Below are 20193 nucleotides of genomic sequence, written 5' to 3' on the forward strand. Positions count from 1 at the left end.
TCTACAGAAGCTAAAATATAATAATGTACACCTAGAATTTACACAATGTTATAAATCCATGTGACTTCAATAAAAAGAAATATAAGAAGGCTACAATGAACTTTGTGATGTTGAATTGTAATTGGCAGTATTGGTATAATCTCATGGTTTTATATATATATATCATATCTATCTATCAATAAATATGTATATTTATATCATATTTATCTATATTTATATTATATCTCTATATAATATATATTTATATCATATCTACCTATATGGAGAGAGGAAAAGAGAAATGGGCATAAACGTGTGTGTGTGCATGAGTTAGTATAATAAATATATATATTTATAAACATATAAAATTTGTTTATATCTTACATATATTTATAAACTTATAAATATATTTACATAATAAACATATATATTTTCCTGTCTGCTGAGTGAGCCTAGAAACAATGGTGTCCCAGTAACAAACAGCACACGTAGTACCAAAACTTGGTATCTAAATACAATTCCCTAATAGATAGAGCCAGGGCTCCTAGGAGAAGGGGTAGAGTCTAGGTCTGAAGCAAAGAAAATACAAAATGAGCCTGGAAAATCTTGTGGTGCCAGAAAATAAGAAAGTGTTTGAGAAAGGATGAGGATATGTTGAAAGGAGGCAGGAGCCAACATGAAGCAACTCCAAATGGCTAAAGTTGAAAAACTTTGAGGAACAAAATAAATAATGATTGCATTGGATTATAACTCATAAAATAAAATAAATGTCTCTTAGTCCATCTTTACATCAAAGAAGTGAAGAAAGAAAAAAAGAAAGAGTCAACTCTTCTTTACAGAAGAATCCCAATGATAAATGTAGATTGAATGAAAAAAGTACAAAATCACCATTAGTCAAACACCACAGTAATAATTGTCTCAGGCAAATTCCATTGATGGATGCTAAAATCTGTAGGTGACAGTTTGAGGAGAAACAGAACATTTCCATATTTTCTTTGAGACTAGGAAAGTATTCATAACCTATGCAAAGTTATTTATTAATTACAAGAGGAAAAACAGTAATATTTCAGTGGAGACACCTTAAAGACATCTTCTAATCAAGTAATCAAGGTCAACATACTGATGTTCTATACCCTTTGTTATGATGAGCTAAAAGGACACAACATCACTTCTGTGGTAATTGTGCCCCATGTGCTTAACCTCAACCTAATAATGAGAAAACATTAGGCAATCTCAAATTAAAATTAGTCTACAATTAACTGACCAGTACTCTTTAAAAGTGCCAAGATCGTGAAAGACAATAAAAGACTGATGAACTGTCATAGGCTGGAAGAGATTCAGAGACAGAAGTAAATGAAGTTTAAGATCTTGGATTGGATCCTGTTTGGAAAAAGGACAGTAGTGGAAAAACTAGTGAGATTCTAATTAGGTCTGTGGTTTACGTAACATGCAGTGTTGTGATAATTTCCTGATGATAATTTCCTGGTTTGGATAATTACTACTTTGGACATATAGAATGTTAACATTAGGGAAGCTGGGTGTCAGTTCCGTGGGAACTCTCTCTACTATTTTTCTGACTTTTCTGAAAATTTGAAATAATTCCTCAAAAAAAAGTTTAAAACAGCATAGATACAGTAAAATGTCTTGCCCAATTAATTATTAGGCATGTTTAGTGCCTGAAAAGATGCAGAAGGAAGGCATCCACTTTGCTGATAATCTTGTTTTTGAAGTGGGTATTGGTAACAAGGGTCTTTTCACTTTGTGAAAATTCATTGAGCTCTACACATATAGTTTGTGTTCTTTTCTTTACGTGTGCTAGATTTTAATAATAAGTTAGCTAAAAAACCAAAATGCTTTCTAAACATGTAAAGACTATATGGAAAATATTAAAATTTTCATCTTAGGATGGGCACAAGGATATCATCTTTATTAGTTTTTTCATTCAGTGTTTGTGTGAAATTATAAGATTTTAAATGATTTGGGTAATCATATTGCTTATTAGGCATTTAGTTTTCTTAAGCCATCAGTGAAAAATATAATTTAAATGTAACCACAATTATAATTATTAGGATCAATCAAATTTTATCTTATGAGTAGAGAAATAGAAAGTTTACATAGACAACACCTAAGTTACGTTATCAATGTCTTCTGATTCCATCAAGTTTTTCTTCTCCAATGTGGTTGAATTTGCTTATCACCCTAATCAACTTCTTACTAGATTCAGGTAGATACTCAACCTTTTTAAAATGATACTTTGGATTAATCTCTGTTAAAATCATTTATATTTTTAGAAAACAAAATTTATAAAACTACAACATGTTGCAAGTCTGTCTAAGCAGGCTCTAAAATTAAAGCCGACAAGGATCTTGATAATATTTCAAAAATAAATAACTGTGCATATATGAAAAACAAGACCAACATTTTTAAATTAAAAAAATACCAAAATTGTTAAGTATTATTAGAACAGATAAAAATCTTTATATTCAATAGGAAGAAAAACAATTTTATAAATTCTAAAATTGTAATATCAACAAAAAGGAATACTACATCAATGACAAAGACATTTTTATTTGTAAAGAAATCTGTTTACTTTTGTCAAATTTAAATATTCAAATTTAATGACAACTTAAAATTGTGTCTGCATATTTGTCTTAGATTCCAGCTGTAGAGCTACAGTGTTGATGAAAAGAGGTTGAGGGCTATTCTATGCTGAGAAGAGATGCAGAAAGAGAAATATCCAGTCTCATGGCTCATATCCCTAGCAGGCTTCCTTTCTGAGTCGGAGAAATAAGGAATGTCCCTGGGTGTACTTAATCTTAGATGCCTGTACTGAATGAATAAAAATCAACAATCCTCCAAATAAGGCAAACTGTTAGACAATTGTGAGTTTCCCCTTTACACTTTTATGTAAACTACTGATAGAACACCTACAGCCCGTAGCACTGTTCAAACCGAGACCTGGAGAGCAATAGGATGCCTTCTCAGGTAAACCCCAACTACTGCAGCTGTGACCGGAGCTCTTCCTCCATTAGGAAGAAGATTTACTTCTGTGATGAGAAAATAGATGCCATAATTTCCAGCAATGTCCTCAGCCACTAGAGCAATAACTCTAGTATTTGTGAAAGTATAATACGTGTACACATGCAAGGATCTATAAGTATTTATTTATTTATTTAAAGAATCTTTACTACATAGTCAAAAAAAGGAGACATAACACTTCCAGAAAGGAGGGTAAAAAGGATTTAGAGCAGGTAACTTCACAATGTCATTGAAAGGAAATTTCATACCTCCTTTTATTTAGGAGATTTAGCTGTGTTCCTTGTAAAGGAAAAGAGAAACCATAGTTGGATGATGCCTAAAAGTCCCCAATCTTTAGGGGGAACTGCATGAGTATATTTTACTTTTCTCCCTAACTTGAGGCTCTTCTAAGCAACCTTTTTAGAGCCCATTTAACCTCTTTATTTCTCAAGGTAGAGATTGGAGGATTAAGTGAGGGTCTCACCACAGTATAGAAGAGGGTGAGGAATTTTCTGTGATTCCGTGTGTACTTGCTTTTGGGTTGAATATAGACAGAAATTATGGTCCCAAAGAATAAGACTACAACAATTAGGTGGGACACACAAGTCCCAAAGACTCTCCTTCTGCCTTCAGCAGAGTTTATCCTCGGTACACTCCTAATAACGCAGCCACAGGGGACAAGAATAAGCTCCACAGGTATAGCCACATAGAGGACAGTAGCTATGGAGAACTCATTTTCCAGGATTGTTAAGTCCTCAAAGGCAATTTTAAGCAGAGCAGGCTCCTTGCACATAAAATCATCCACCCTGTGATGGCTGCAGAGAGGCAACTGGAAAATGAGGACAATTTGAACTGTGGACTCCACAAAACCAGTGATCCAGTCCACAGCTGCCGGCTGCTGGAGAAGCTTTGGGTGCATGATAATGCCATAGTGAAGGGGTCGACAGATAGCATTGAAGAGGTCATAGGCCTTAACAGTCAGGGCACACTGTGGAGCCCAGCCCCAGAGCAATGTATAGCTGGATCACACAACCCTTGTAGCTAATGGTCTTCTCAGGGCCCTTGAGATTCCAAAGCATTTGTGGAACAATACTAGTAGTAAAACAGAGGTCCAGGAAGGAGAGATGAGAGAGGAAGAAATACCTGGGTGTGTGGAGTTTGGGGTTCAAGTATGAGGCTGGTGTGATTGTTATTCCCCATCTATGTCAGAATGTATATGATAGAGATGATGAGAAGGAAAACCATTTCCAGCTGGGACTGGCCAGAAAAGCCCAGGAGAATAAAATCTGTTTGATTGCTGAAATTTGTCCCTTTCATTGCTTATTAATTCTAAGTTCCTGTTTTATTTTATTGTAAATTTAATGTTAAGATCCTATTTTATTTCTTTGGGAAGAAAATCTCATACCATCACCAATGGAAAAATAGGAAACTGAGTAAAGCTTGAGTATTTGGATACCGGAATTATACATAGAGAAAGAAGGGACAAAGATAAATAGTGCAAAATAAAAAATATGGAAGGTTGGCTTGCTATGGAGAAAAGACACAAATGCAGTGTCATGAAAACAGCAAATGCATTCAAAGGAAATATATAAGCACAGAATAGACATTAGAATCAATACCAAAACAGATTTGAGATCTATATGAAACAATCTGAAAATAAAATACATAGGCCATCAGTATGCATTCTGTGAAAAAGCAAAGAAATTGAAAAAAAGATGTTTGCTACTTATATAGATACATGATAAACAGCAGATACAACAGATAAAATGAAAAATCACCAAGTGAGCAAGAGTAAGAGAGAGAAGGTATACTGAAAAAATAAGAGTAGTTAGAATTTTCAAAAAGGAAAAGATATATATGACTATCATTAATATTCATTGTTCTTCTATGAAGAAAATAACTACTAAACTGTTGATTGAGTTAAATAAAACTTTGGTGATCCTACTATTTGAGTCATTGGCCTAATAGCTTTGTTAATATTGCTCTCTAGAAAAATCTAATTCACAGTCCCCATTAAGCAAGTTCTTTTCCCTGGTCGCACCTACAGTCCACACACTTTAATATGCTTTTATTACAAAAGTATGTGGATTTAGTCACATAATGCAATCTATTGACATTTCACAGAGTAATTGTGTAAAATTTATCAGGGTAGTTTAAACTATTAACATGCAGAAATTAAGAAAGGTAGTGAAGAAAATTTGAACATCTAAGTGGTCATTTCTGGGGTCTCCAAAATGACTGTGGGAGGTTGATTACCTGTGGGATTCAGATATGAATCACTTCCTTAAGAACAAGCAAAGAAGCAAACAAAAACTCCGGTGAAAATTTCTAATTTTCCGTTAAATATTCTGACTAGAAAATAAGAACTTACTTCTAAGAACTCTAGGCCATTAGATCTGGTCTCAGACAATTATTATGTAGTCCGGTTTAAAGAGAATACGTGGCTTATTTTCTTTGGCATTCATGCTAATAATGAATTTCACTTTGAAATTTTGCCAAGATGATGAACTATTGTGTATTTTGTGTAAAGGATAATCCTTCTTCCAGAATTATAACAAAAGAAGGAGACTGATACACATTGTTTAGCATTTATCTAACTGGTCAAGTATTTTAGTGGTAAAATAAAAATCCTGAATGTCTGATGTGCCAGAATTGACATTCTCTTTAGCTGGGTAAATTTTCTGTACTATACAGTAAAACAAGAAAGAACTGTGCTGCTCAAAGAATCGATTCTACTGGAAGAAATACTATGGATGAGTGGCCTCACTTCGCTTGATTTAACTACATTGTCACGATTTTTTCCTTGTACATTTATGTTAAAAAAATAACTGATATTTTCCAAGGAGATTCCACAGTAACACTGCTCTCTTCCTCTTTCACATTCCTGTTGGTCAAGATGAAGATAAGGGTATTTCTGCAAAGAAAAAGAGGTAGTTAATTTTCCATGATAAAGAATACAGTAAATGTTGGGTTATACATGAAAAACTCCTTCTGTTCACTGCTAAAGAGAACTTGTTCTGGATTTCCTCAATTTTTAAAATAAATTTACCTTTATTTTTTCCATAACATGACAAAGAAAAGCCTGCCTTATAGGAAGGATGACAATCCAGCTGTTGAGACTGTTGGTGGATTTGATGGAAAGTTCAATCACAACCCCAGTTCCAGGACAGGCAGGGGAGAAACCACGTGTGGGTAACATGCAAACTCACTCTCTTCTGTAGTCTTTTGGCTCACCATCTCTTCAGATGGATGGCATTTAGCTTGTTTACTAAGCACATGTCTCTGGAGTTCTCCTTCTCAGGCAACTTCCCATCAATAAATTAGGGAGGGAGATAGGACTCTGCAGACAGAAAAGCCACGGAAGCTTGTGCATCAGTTTCTACTGGAGGACAATTGATTGTATAATATCTTCCAAACAAACACATATACACAGATACATACATTTTGCTGCAAAGGTATCCATATCAGATACCTTTATGTTCCCATGATAGATATCTCTGTTATCTGTTATGGAATAACAGAAGAGAGGACAATTCAAGTTTCGGGCATTCAGAACATCCTTCAGTTCTACTCATAATGAACTTTGCAAAGCCAAGTAAGATCATTCATCTACTTCCTGTCAAATATGCTATTAAAAGTGTCAAAATTAATTTTATAGTTTCTTCACAGATTTATTTTTTAAATTAATTCATTAGATTTTTTTCATTAGTGAACCTCTGTTTTGTACACATATATGCAGACAAGCATGTGTCTGTATGTACATGCACAATTAATTAATGCACAATTATTAAAGGTCTAAGAACTGGTCCATAGACTTTAGGGAACTAGGAAATGATAGGGAGGAAGTGAACTCTGTTATCTAGTATAAAAGGAGGGAGAATATTGCAAATTCAAGAACACTTTATGATGGTGTATATCCTGTTTTGTGTGAAATGTTCCCCTGGGGTGCAGTTTATACTTTACAGAGCATATAAATATGTGTATAGAATAATTCATGCATTTAATCTGAAAATAAAAATGTTCATTTGTTTTGGGGTTGCCTGTCCAAAAACGTTTCTGATGAGCTACATGATAGTAAACATTAGACACAACTGATGTATAGACGTTTTCATATTCCTTCTTCTGTAACCTGTTCTTTTAACTATAGTGCCAAAATATTTGCTAGATGTGCTGGTCCTAGGTTTGTTTGCCCTCAGATCCATCTATAGTCCCTTTCCAACTTTGTTCTGTGTTACTCGAGGGCTGGTGCCTGAAGGCCGCTTTGCACAGGCTCCCGTGTCAACTGGTTCTCAAATGAGAGACACTGGGAAAGACTAAAATGAAGAGAGAAAAAAATCCAGGGTGTTTCTGCCTTCCACTGTGCTGTGGGAGGCTTTTCTAGCTGCGGCAGCGTCTCCTTCATTGTCTGTAGCTCCACAGGCAGGGCTACTATTGTCCTTGCTTCTACCAGGTCATCTCTGTCCTTTGCTACTTCTGTTTCTCTAACCCAGCAGCAGTTGTGTCTTCTGGATGGTTCTAATACCTGGTTAATTCATATTTCACTGTTCAGCTTCCTAGCTACCCCATGACTCCTGTAAGCAGCATGGCTTAAAGTTTCCCTACTGCAAATAATTGAGCTGGCTCCTCACTCTGGAATTTCTACTCCGTTTCCTTCCAAGAAATATACTTTATATAAAATACTTAATCCAATTCTTATTGTGTCTGTTGTTTGACCTATTTTCTATTAAAAATTTTTACAAATTTCCATGGAAGACAAAACCTTAATCCAAAGGAATGAATTTCTAAATTGAATTTCGATAACATTGAGAACATTGGAGGGTGTCGGGGCCCATCAAATGTCTCTGTCTCCCTTGAAATGCTACTTGAGAAACACTTACTCTTTATATTGAAAATATTGGCCCTTCTTTTGAATCAAGATCAACAACTCAATTACTGATTCATATGATGTTATAGATTATTCTGAGACATTCATTATCTAGACTCTAATCTCTCTTAACTCCAAAAATGCCTTTGGAAAATTATTCATTGGAGTTAAAGTTTCCTTATGTGCTGAGGATAATTTATCACTGTTGAATCAAAAGGCCACAATGGCAGCCAATCTACAGATTGCTATTTCTAGTGCTAATCTTGACTACCTGAGAATTAGAAACTCATTCTAAAATATGGTATTTCAACTCTCATAAAGTACTTCAGGAGATTTACTTCAATAATGTCTTTCAATTAAATATATTTTCACTTAATCATTAATGCTCAAGAACAATAATAATCACAACAAAATATATATTTTTTTTCCTGAGGAAGATTTGCCATGAGCTAACATCTGTTACCAGTCTTCCCCTATTTTGTGTGTGGGTTGCTGCCATAGCATGGCTGCCGATGAGTGATGTAGGTCTACTCCTGGGAATCGATCCCAGGCCACTGAAGCAAAGCGTGCCAAACTTAACCTCTAGGCAATGGGGCTGGCCTCCAAAATGTTTTAAGTTCACCTAAATTATATTGATTTTCTCATTAATCATATTTGATCTTTAAAATCTGGGGTATATTAAGGCAGCATATCCTAATATCACTAATTTACACATGAAGACATCATTTAATATCTGAGATGATCATTTATTTCCCTAAGGTTGAGCAACTTCTGAGATTTAGGATTATGATCCAGTAAGTTAAAGTCCTAATCATTCCACCCACTCTACATGAAGCATCTTTTATTGACACATTCAACAACTTAAAACACTTCCTATGATTGATCAAAGACAAACAGAAACTTGAAAAGGTAGAATATTTGAACTGTAGGCTCAATATATTAAAAAAAGATCTGAGAAAATACAAATCACAGCCTGTACCCTCTAGAAAGCAGGAGAGAAGCAAGGACTTAAGTGTGGATTATTTGGGAGGTACTAGGCCAGGTCTGAAAATGAAGGATAAAAGGGGGAGTGAGCAAGGAAAAATGCAAAGCAATGTGAAGCAATGTTTTCCTGTGTTCTGTGCCACTTAGAAGTGAGTCATGGGAAGACATAAAAGGTGCTAATAGGGCATGTGTATTTGGTTTATAGGGCTACCGTAACAAAATACCACAGAATGGGAGACTTAACACAAATTTATTCTCTCATGCTTTTAAAAATTAGAAATCCAGATCAGGGTTCTGACAAAGTTGGTGTCCCCGAGGGCTCTCTCCTTGGTCTGCAGATGGCTGCCTTCCCACTATATCCTCACGTGGTCTTTTATCTGTGTGCGCGCACACCCAGAGTCTCTTCCTCTTCTCATAAGGGCACCAGTTATACTTGATAAGAGCTCCACTCTTATGACCTTATCTAACCTTAATTACCTTTTCAAAGATCCTATCTACTGACAGTTACATTGGGGGTTAGAACTTCAACATATGAATTTTGAAAAGACCTAATTCAGTTTATAATACTCTGCCCTCTGAACTCCCCAAATTGATGTCTTCTAAAGGCCACGTGAAGACACAGCTAGAAGTTAACCCTATACAAACTGGGAGAGGTCTCTGGAGAAATCAACCCTGGTGGCACGTTGATCATCAACTCTTAGCCTCTAGAACTGTGAGAAAATCAATTCCTGTTGTTTAAGCCGCTCAGTCTGTGGTATTTTGTTATGGCACCCCTAGCAAGCTAATGCAGATGTCAGTGCTGGGAAGTGGGCTGCTGATGTAACAAATATCTAAAAATGTGGAAGTGCTGAAATTTGGTAATGGGTAGAGGCTGGATGAAGCATCAGGTGTATATTAGGAAAAGCACAGATTGCATTGAAGAGACTGTTGGTAACAATATAGAAGTTCAAGATGATTCTGATGAGGTTGTAGGTGGAAATGAGGAACACATTATTGGAGAGAGAGGAAAGGTGATCCTTGTTATAAAATGGCAAAGAACTTGTCTGAAATGTGTTCTATTATTTTGATAGGTAGAAATTGTAAGTGACGAACTCAGATATTTAGCAGAGAAGATTTCTAAGAAAAGCGTTGAAGGTGAACCTAGGTTTCTCTTTGCAGCTTATAGTAAAATGCAAGAGGAGAGAGAAAAATTGGAGAGAAAGGAATCAGGACTGGAGGATTTGGAAAATTCTCAGTTGTGTCACAAGAAACTAGGAATAGGGATAAGATTATATCAGCAGAAACACTGACAAGTTGGATTAAAAGGACAGAGATGGAATAAAATGAAGTAAGGCCATCAGACTTCTGAGATACTACAGGATGGGATAAAGGAGTGATTTGGTTGTGTACACGTGTTATCCTTCATGAAATGTGAGGATGGCCCTAAAGACAATTTGGAGATTAGCAGGGCTGCCATTCCTACCATGTGCCCAGAGCACACAGGCCTGGGGAAGAGGGGCAAAGTCTCTCCCCTCCTCAGGTTCAAAGAGTGGGACCACCTCCTTGGTTTCAGCAGGCCAGGTTAACTCTGCCCAGGGCCTTAGCGGCAAGGCTAGTACCCAAAGCTGAGGGGGCATGACCACTGTCAATGGCTGAGGGGACAACACTACAGACACAGTGGGCCTAGAAGGCAGGAATGACACCCTAGTAGACCCAGAATGCAGAGTATCTAGCTAAAGAGGATTATCCTGAAGCCTTAAAATCTAGTGGAACTTGTCTTGCTAGGTTTGGGGCTTATTTGGGATCTGTCATCACTTTCTTCCTTCCATTTTCTCCCTTTTGGCATAGGATGTCTACCCTATGCCTGTTCTACCACTGCATTTTGAAAGCATATAACCTGTGTGGTTTCACAGGTTCACAACTGGAGGTGAATTTTGCTTCAAGACGAATTATAGCTTGAGTCTCATACATACCTGATTTAGATGACAGGTATTTGAGATTTTGGACTTAGAGTTGATGCTGGAAAGGGTTAAGATTTTTGGAGCTGTTGGGATGGTAAATGCAGTTTGCATGTGAGAAGCACATGGATTTTGGGGTTGAGAGGGCAGAGTGTAATGGACAGAACTGTATCCTCCCAAAATTTGTATGTTGAAGCCCTAACTTTACCCAATGTGACTGTATTTGGAGACAGGATCTTTAAAAAGGTAATTAAGGTCAAATCAGGTCATAAAGGGGCCCTAATTCAATATGATTGGTGTCCTTATAAGAAGAGCAAGAGACATCAATTGTGCAGCACACAGAGAAGAGATCATGTGAGGACACAGAGAGAAGGCAACCACCTCTATGGCAGGAAGACAAGCCTCAGGAGAAGCCAACTCTGTCAGCACCTTGATCTTGGACTTCTAGTCTCCAGAGCTATGAAAAATAAATTTCTTTTGTTTAAATGACCCAGTCTGTAGTATTTTGTTATAGTAGTCCTACTTTAGGAATGCAGCAGAGTTATTTGATTTATGAGATTTCCCTGGAAGGTTTTCAAATAGAAACCATCCCTCAAAAGGTTTCACAGAGGGAAGACAAGAGAAGGACTATATCAACCTTTTTTCTTCAGCTCCCTATACGGTTGACCCTATGGGAAGCTAATTCCTACACATATTTGGGTTTTAGCACACACCCTCTTGGCCAGGAAGCTAGACTCCTATGCCCTACTATGTGACATTTCATCATTATCTAAAAGTGAAAGACTGATTTGGTACACGGTGGGCATTGGTCAGAAGAAAAAAAATCAGAAAATAGTGGAGGAATCTGTGAAGGCTCCTCAAGGACTGTGTCTAATACAAATGTGAATGTGTAAACAGATATGCCAATGACATGGATGAGATGACTCAATATTAGAAAGATGTTCTTACTCACCAATGGGATTCGTGAACTAACAGTAGAATTTCCTAAAAGAAAGATAAAAAATTAATTTACATTTCCAGGTAAAATATGAAAAAACAGAAAGTTTATATCTCTCATACAAGGAAGTCCAATTTCTCTGGAATGCAAGCTCCTTCTATCCTTCTTTTCCAACATCCCTTAGCTTTGACACTTGTCCTTATTGTGCATGCTGTGGACTAAGGCTTCTGCCAGACATCACATCGGGTTCCAGGGAAGCTAGACAGATGGAGGATGGTCAATACAGAATTCTCCTTTCCTTTAAGGAAATCTCCTGGATAATGCAAACTACTTCAGTTTACATTTATTAGACAGAATTAGCTGTAGACTACACCTAGCTGCAAGAGAAGCTTGCTAATATGTTATTCAGCTGAGTGCATTTTCCACAATAAATAAATTCAATATTCTGTTACTAAGGAGGTGGAGAATGTGGAGAAGATAACTGTCTTATCAGTACTTATAAAACTGATAAAAGTCCCTTAGGCTCTATATCTGATTCCAAAAAGATAACCTTAGGAACTACATTTTAATCATATTCAAGCAATCAGGTTCTAATTTAGCAGTACTAAAAGCGAAATGTATCAGACAGAATATACAAGGTTGGGACTATAAATTCTTTATGTGGAAGTCCAAAGAGGACATTGTGAATATTTCACTTAAGGGATCTCCAACAAGGGGAATTTTCATCCAAAGGACACTTTCTTCCCTATTCTTTCTCCTTTGCCTTTATGTCATATCAATAATAGGTATTCAGTGTCATATATACTGTTTTATATCATTTAAATAATAAACATGTGGTTCCTTATAGTTTTTTCACTATTCAAAAATATACTTTGGAGTCTCCATTTTATTGTGATTACTTTTGATAGCAACAAGTAGGTACTTTGTCCAAGTAATGTGTCACTAGATTATTATGATTTATTATTTTGTCTTTTATAATAACCAGAATAAATATTAACTGTCTCAATATAATATGACATGAAAGTTACTTATGTAGTTTTCATAATTATTTTTCATGACTATTTTGTTTAATTCAAACAAAAGATTAAAATCTAAATCATCACACAGTCTGTGATAGCAGTTACCTATAATATAGGTTATTCATCATACCTAATTGCTGATTTGTGTCTTTTACATTTACTTCTTTTGCCCTAATGTTAGCATTTACCAACACATAGAGACAGACCTGTCCATGACAATTCCTGAAAGACAGAATCAAACTGATTCCTGACACTCTACACTGGGAAGAAAGTATGTCTCCTGGGGGAGGGAGGCAGGATAAGTATTCAGAGTAAGAAGAACTGAAATATAACATATTTGTATTCCATTGTTTTTCAGGAAGGAGGATGGCTCAAACACATCACCATATAATCAGTAAGCCTTGTATGCTTCTGCTTGTGTGTGTGTGTGTGTGTGTGGGGGGGGGGGTGCTGTGGCTGCCGATGTGGAGTTGAGGGAATTGCCAAAAGGGACATAATGCTTTCTCATGAGACACACAATCTTCAGGAGAGCAGACACGGTGCTGACTACAACAAAAGCTTTTCAGTGCATGTTTTTAGAGGTGACGATTGGGCAGACTTACATCCTCTGAATTCTGAGAAGTTATAACAGAGAAAATCAAGAAGTGGCTCATCAGAAGACATAACCAAGTACTTTTCCCCCTCAGATGTTAATGATTAAAGGTATGTGACATGACTGATATCTTAAAGAAAGAGGGTTGCGGAAGACTTTGGATTAAAGTGTTGAAAATAGATAGTAAAACCCAAAGCATTTTTCAGTTTTGGCCATTATTTTAGTCAGCTATTTTCTCCTTCTCTGAAGGGTATAACAACTTACTCAATTTGCCAGTATTCCTGTTACAAAATTGCTGTAGGTTGTTCTAAATTAATTATTTCACGGAAATAGGTATATCTCTTATTGTTTGGGAATGGAAATACCTAGGTTTTTCTGTACATGTTAATCCCATCAAATGATAAAATAGTTTCTCATCAGTTATGTTAAGGCATCATCTTACTGTTATTAGGTCCTCGATGAAGTGAACATGGGGAAATTGTGGAAAGCAATGGGTAATCACCTTTATAAATGCTAATGACCAATTTCCATAAATTGTATCTACTGGTAAAATGATTCAGAAATGCTGACTTCATAATAATGAAGATTCATATTTATTGAGTGTGCCTTGTATGCCAGGCATTGTACACAGTGCTTCAGGTACAATATCCAATAATGTATAAAGTGTTTTCTTTTGTCTGATAGGAAATAAAGAAACATTTCCTTATGAAAACAAAGATTAATAAGGGACTGAGTCACTGACTCAAAAGGAATCACTTGGGCTGGATTATTTCCAAAGCTGACTATATACAGTGTGCTTGTCTTGGATCTTGGGGCTAAGTAAGGTGGCACACGAAGCCAAGCTATTGAGCTATTAAAATTATCTTATCTCCTTCCTCTGTTTCTTTCATACATCCAAGTGTCACTGAAAGTCCATCCCATTATTTAAAACTTTGGAAGCTTTCCAATGTTCAATGGCCACTTAATCTTTTATTACATTGAGTAGGAATTTATAAATATAATTTATAATGAGGCATGAAACTCCTGTATCTTCAGATTATATCACAGTGCCTTTCTGCTTGATTACTGACTCTTAATATAGGTTATTTTTAGAAACTGATAATAATAGAGAATATCGTATGCAGTGTCCTATGAGTTAATTAACATGAAGCTTTAAAGGGCAAGAGGTTTTAATGCTGGGAAATTGCATTTTAATGATTGTCCCTTACTTTTTATTCATGGATCGCTTCTACAACATTTGCATTTTTAATTCAAAATAATTCAGCAAGAAAGATAGAAAGGGCCTCATCACCCTTCCATTCCACAGAAATGATGGTTCAGAAACTTTAAGTCAAGAAAATGTACCAGATGAGAGACAGAAGCAATGTCCACGTCAAATTATTCTACTGCCTGAGATGCTTCTTTCTGCAGACACCTGACACCTGCCTTGAGCATCTCATTCTCTTTCCACAGGCAATAACTAAAATAAAATGTTCTTGGTATATATAAAATATTGATCTCTACTACATAGATCTTGGGGTTTCCAGACTGAGGTCCACAGAAAGTTAGCTGCAAAAACAATAGAAAGTGTAAAAAATCAGAGTTTTCCTGGTTCAGTATTATTTCAAGTAATTAGGAGAGAAGTAATTGGGAGAGAGAAGAGAATTTGACTACACTTGTTTGTATTCTCACTTCCAGTGAGTCCTATACATTTATTTTTGTATGATTTAGTATTTGTTTCTAAACAGAGTACTGTACTTTGCCTGTTTAAAGATTTAGAAGCATTCACAGACCTTCCCTACTTCTGATATCTTTTTTTTCAAAAAATTGTCTCTGAACTTTGTGAGGTTTTAAAATGCACTTATCATGGGATGACTTTTTTTATTCACGTGAGTCTAAAAATATCAGGTGATGAACAGCATGCATCATCCCGTGTGCAGTCGGCGCTCACTGTGTGCCATCTACCAAAAGGTTTCTTCCCTTGCCCAACATTCCCTGACTTCCGTTCCCAACACAGGCATTTGCATTTACCATCCACAGTCTAAATGGGACATGGGTATTCTTGAAAAAAAGTCATTGTGATGTCCCTACTTAAGAAAGAGTCAGACATTCCCCTTTTATGGGTGGGTTCCCCCTTGGTCCGTCCATCAGTAGAAGGAAGGAAACTGGAGTTCTTCCCAAATACAGAAGGATGTAACCGGTATGATACACATTTGTGTATTTAACTGAAAAATGGGATGACAACTTCTCCACATCCAGAGTTTTCTGTGCAAGTGCATAGTCTATTATTAAGGAGAAAAGATATTTAAAAGAATCTTTTGGGTTACAGAAAATAAAAACACAAGTAAACCTTATTCTGTTTTCCTTGCCTTGGCCTTAACTGAATTGTTTTGCTATTTGGGAAATATAAATAGTAAAATTACTTACAAAGGAACTTAAATATCTATAAATTCTTTACTATATGTGTAAATGCACTCTAATATACTACTTTGTATGTGAGCACATTTTTCTGATAGTTATATGCGTAGGGGCTTCCTATAATCATGCAGAGTTGCTATTTTATATTTAACAGAGTTTTGAATCTGTGCACTTGTTTCCATCCTTAACTTCTGGGAAATTTTGCATAACTCAGTGGACACCTAAATTAGAAGATTAAAATGATCCATAATACACAACTATTTTTTCCCAAGACACACCACTCAGGTGGCATATTTTTATCTGTCTCTATTTTTTCATCTATGTATTTATGTATGTATGTATGTGGTTTTTGCTTTTCTTCTCTCCACTGTAGCAGAAGAATGGAAAAATGTGAAATAGAGATGAAGACAATGAATAGGAGGAATGGTTAGAGACTGTGATGTAGGGAGTAGATATGAAGGTAAATCTATTGTGACAGCCCATATGTATACAGGCACTGCTATAGCTAATACTTTATAGAGTACGTGATCACTTTTATGGGACTTAACTCACTTAATCCTCACAGCAACCTCATTAGGAAAGCACTACTATCATCTTTTTTTATAAATGGGAAAATTGAAGAACAGATAGTTTAAGTAAATGTTAACTTTCACTGAGCATTTACATGTCTGCCCTAGGATTTGAATCCAGGTAGAATATCTCCAGAACACTCTTAATTATTATGCTATGCAGTAAGGATTTGAATGTGTGCGGTTCTGTCTGTGGATGTACAGATTTATGTGTATATGAAAAATGTACATTTTTGTGCATATGTTTTTATGAATGCACCTAATATGTTTATCTGTTCATATTTATTTGGAACCCCCAAAATAACTCTTTTGTTTAATATATATGGGCATCAAATGTCAGCGCTGAATAAACAAAGGTGTGTTGTAAACAAATGTGGTATAAACAAGATCTCAGGTTATGCTAATGAACAGTAGAGTCCAGACCAATGAAAGAGAAACCTCTTTATTCTTCTGCCCTTTTCATGACAAATGTTGTTTAGAATTTTGCTTGATGACACTCCAAAAGGACAATCCAAACTGGAGGGCATCTACAAAAAGAACAAGGAATATTTTGTCAGAAATTGATATTTATTGGATTGGGCAGAACATATAAGCAGCCGGAGTAAAGTTTAGCATTTAAACTTCTTTTCGATACATGAGAAGTTATTTGCTGTTGAGGGTGGTGGATATAACGGTAAGCAAAAGTAAATAAATAAAATTCTGCATCTGTGTCTGTGTCTGAGGCTATGCTCAGGAGGAAATTAGTAATCAGTTGTCCTTGGAGTGGTACAAATGCTCCCAGAGCAGGTATAGATTGATAGGAACTCACGGTGGAGGGTGCACGTAACTGACTACCATGGGGGTGAGGGAAACGGAGTCAGGAAGAAGTTTGTAGAGAGGAGATGAAGCTCTGCTGGGCCTTGAACACAGACAGGCAGTTCAGTAGGTGGACAATCAAGGAAGCAAATGTCAAGCCCCCATGAGAAAATGAGCACAAAGAAAAGGAAATATATGAAAGCAAGCCACTTAGTAAAAGATGCAGGTGGTTTGATGTGACTAGAACATGAAGTCCATTTGGGTAAGGGGTGAGATTAAAGTTTCTATCAATAGTCAGTGACCTGATCCATAGATTTTCATGAATTGCATTAAGATATTTGAATTTTAATTTGAAGCAACGGTAATTTTCATTTAGCAAAGACCACTCTGATGGAGAGAGGGTGGAAGGTGAGAAGTATTAAAGGTAAAGAAAATTGTTGCAATGATGAAATTATGTCAGCAGTACAACATAGATATGGTATGAATGGCTGTGATACAGTCTTCACAGGGCTGCTGCTTCTTGCCACTCACATCTCAGCTCTTCCTTCTCATTGTCAAGAGCCTTCTTTGAACACCTAATCTAAATTGGTCAGTCACCAGGGTATATCTTAGTTTTAATTCCTGCTTTCCTTCACTACGTAAGTTTCATTTGGGAAGAATATTTTTTCATTGTTGAATCCCAGGACCTACCACAGTAACTGCAAAATTCTGTGTTCTCAATAAATACCTGCTGAATGAATGAGTGAAGAAAGCAAGTCAGTGCCAACAAAAATGGAAAGGAATTGATAAATATGAGATGATCTTTATTTGGAAGCATTTGACAACTGATTAAAGGAAAGGATGAAGAGTTTATTGAGCTGCAATTATTTTTTTCCATTTTATGATTAATGACTATGTATATTTTGGACAAATCAACTGGGATAGTGACTATAGAATAGGAATTAGTTTGAGAAGGAATGAGGATGAGTGTAATTTCTGAGCTTTTTGAGCTTTAGAATCACAGGTAAAAAGTTATCTTTCTGACTTACTAGAGCTTGTTACAAGTAATATAAAGATTTCTACTTATATCTGAAAGAATATGATGACTTGCCTTTCTCTTTTTCAGGTCATGAACCTCAGTTGCTCCTTGTGGCAGGACAATAGTATGTCTGTCAAACAATTTGCATTTACCAAATTCTGTTACATCACTGAACAGTGTTTCTTTTCATTTACCCTCATCTTGTTCATGTTCTTAGCATCACTCACAGGCAATGCTCTCATAGCCCTTGCCATCTGGACCAACCCAGTCCTCCACACACCCATGTACTTCTTCCTGGCCAACTTGTCTCTCTTGAAGATTGGCTACACTTGCTCCGTCATACCCAAAATGCTGCAGAGCCTCGTGAGTGAGGCCCGAGGAATCTCTCGGGAGGCGTGTGCTACACAGATGTTTTTCTTTTCATTTCTTGGTATCAGTGAGTGCTGTCTTTTGGCAGCCATGGCTTACGACCGCTATATAGCCATATGCTCCCCACTTCACTATGCAACACGAATGAGTCGTGGAGTGTGTGCCCAGTTGGCAATGATTTCTTGGGGAGTGGGGTGCATGGTAAGCTTGGGCCAGACCAACTACATTTTCTCCTTGGACTTCTGTGGCCCTTGTGAAATAGACCACTTCTTCTGTGACCTCCCCCCTATCCTGGCACTTGCTTGTGGGGATACATCCCATAATGAGGCTGCAGTCTTTGTGGTGGCCATCCTTTGCATTTCCAGCCCATTTTTACTGATCATTGCTTCCTATGGCAGAGTTCTAGCAGCTGTGCTGATCATGCCGTCACCTGAGGGCCGCCGGAAAGCCCTTTCCACCTGTTCTTCCCACCTACTTGTAGTAACACTCTTCTATGGCTCAGGATCTGTCACCTACTTGAGGCCCAAGGCTAGCCATTCACCAGGAGTAGATAAACTCCTAGCCCTCTTCTATACAGTGGTCACATCCATGCTCAACCTCATCATCTATAGTTTGCGGAACAAGGAAGTCAAGGCAGCTCTCCGGAGAACCCTGTGGGAGAAAAAAGTTTTGAGTCATGGGTAGATACTAGAGGACCACGCAAATCTTCCTCTTGGAAAAGATGCACACACAACTCAAGAGTAACAAAAGAAAGATACAAAAAACTGTAATCTTCAACCTGCCTTGTAAGGAGATTCCTTAATAACATTGATTGCAAATTTTGGGGACAGCTCTGTACTCAGAGCTAAAGTTCTGATTGCCAAATTCTGGTAGGAAGTTGCCTACGAAAGAATTCTATAGGTGATTCCAGCAGCAGACGTGTCTTCCAAAACATTTTAATCTTGACTTAGAGTATAAATTGTTGGATTATACCTCAGAAACCTGCCAAATTCTGACTCTATAGGTTTAGGAATTGTCCAGCCCCTGAGGGGCCCATCTGACTTGTGCCCTGGTTACTGAGGGGAGTGTTCCCATGTATGTCTGTCCAACGTGAATCTTAATCCCTACTAGCTCGATGAAGTACACTATCTCCTTTCAGAAATAATGTTCTAAAATTCGTCAACCTTAAATACTGATACATGCTATATGGTAGAATTCTTTTTGTGAGTATGCACACTATATAAAAATAGGTGAACATGCAAAGAAAGCACACTCATGTTTCAGAGGTATTTGTTGCAGGATATTAAAAGAAAAATATGGGAAAATTCTAGTTAGTCACCATGGTGAAAATATTTTTAGGAAGAAAGAGAAAACATATTTTAATTCAAAAATGGAAGAAGAAATCTAAACTAATAATAGTTAATATAGATAATTTTAAAGATGTTTATGTAATTTACAAAATTGACATATGTGCATGGGAATCCTGACTCGACACACTTGAAATCCAAACACTGGCTCTTTAAAGAAATGAACATGGTTACAACATAATCCAGTAGCATCTACAGAAACATCGCCTTGGACTTGAACATCTGTTTCTCATGGAGGGGCTGTGTTAGCACTTGATCTATGAGGGATTAAGAACTACTCCTATAGTAGTTTGTAATATGACAAAGTGTGGAGAACTGAGACTGCTACTACGACTTAACTTAAAGTTATCCTTCAAATAAAGAGATTTC

The 20193-nt window shown here is 36.6% G+C and overlaps 1 protein-coding gene and 1 pseudogene across 1 annotated transcript; one reads left to right on the forward strand and one right to left on the reverse strand.

The window, feature by feature from the left end:
- On the reverse strand, positions 3389–4314 carry OR2H21P (olfactory receptor family 2 subfamily H member 21, pseudogene; annotated as a pseudogene).
- On the forward strand, positions 18200–19162 carry OR10AL46 (olfactory receptor family 10 subfamily AL member 46). The gene has a single exon (XM_001491730.4). It carries the CDS (start codon positions 18200–18202, stop codon positions 19160–19162), a length of 963 nt encoding a protein of 320 aa, XP_001491780.4.
- The last annotated feature ends 1031 nt before the right edge of the window (positions 19163–20193 follow it).

The sequence above is a fragment of the Equus caballus genome, chromosome 20, assembly GCF_041296265.1.
Source record: "Equus caballus isolate H_3958 breed thoroughbred chromosome 20, TB-T2T, whole genome shotgun sequence".
Taxonomy (NCBI): domain Eukaryota; kingdom Metazoa; phylum Chordata; class Mammalia; order Perissodactyla; family Equidae; genus Equus; species Equus caballus.

Coding starts and splice junctions, on each gene's coding strand:
- OR10AL46 (XM_001491730.4), top strand. CDS start 18,200: ATGAACCTCAGTTGCTCCTTGTGGCAGGACAATAGTATGTCTGTCAAA.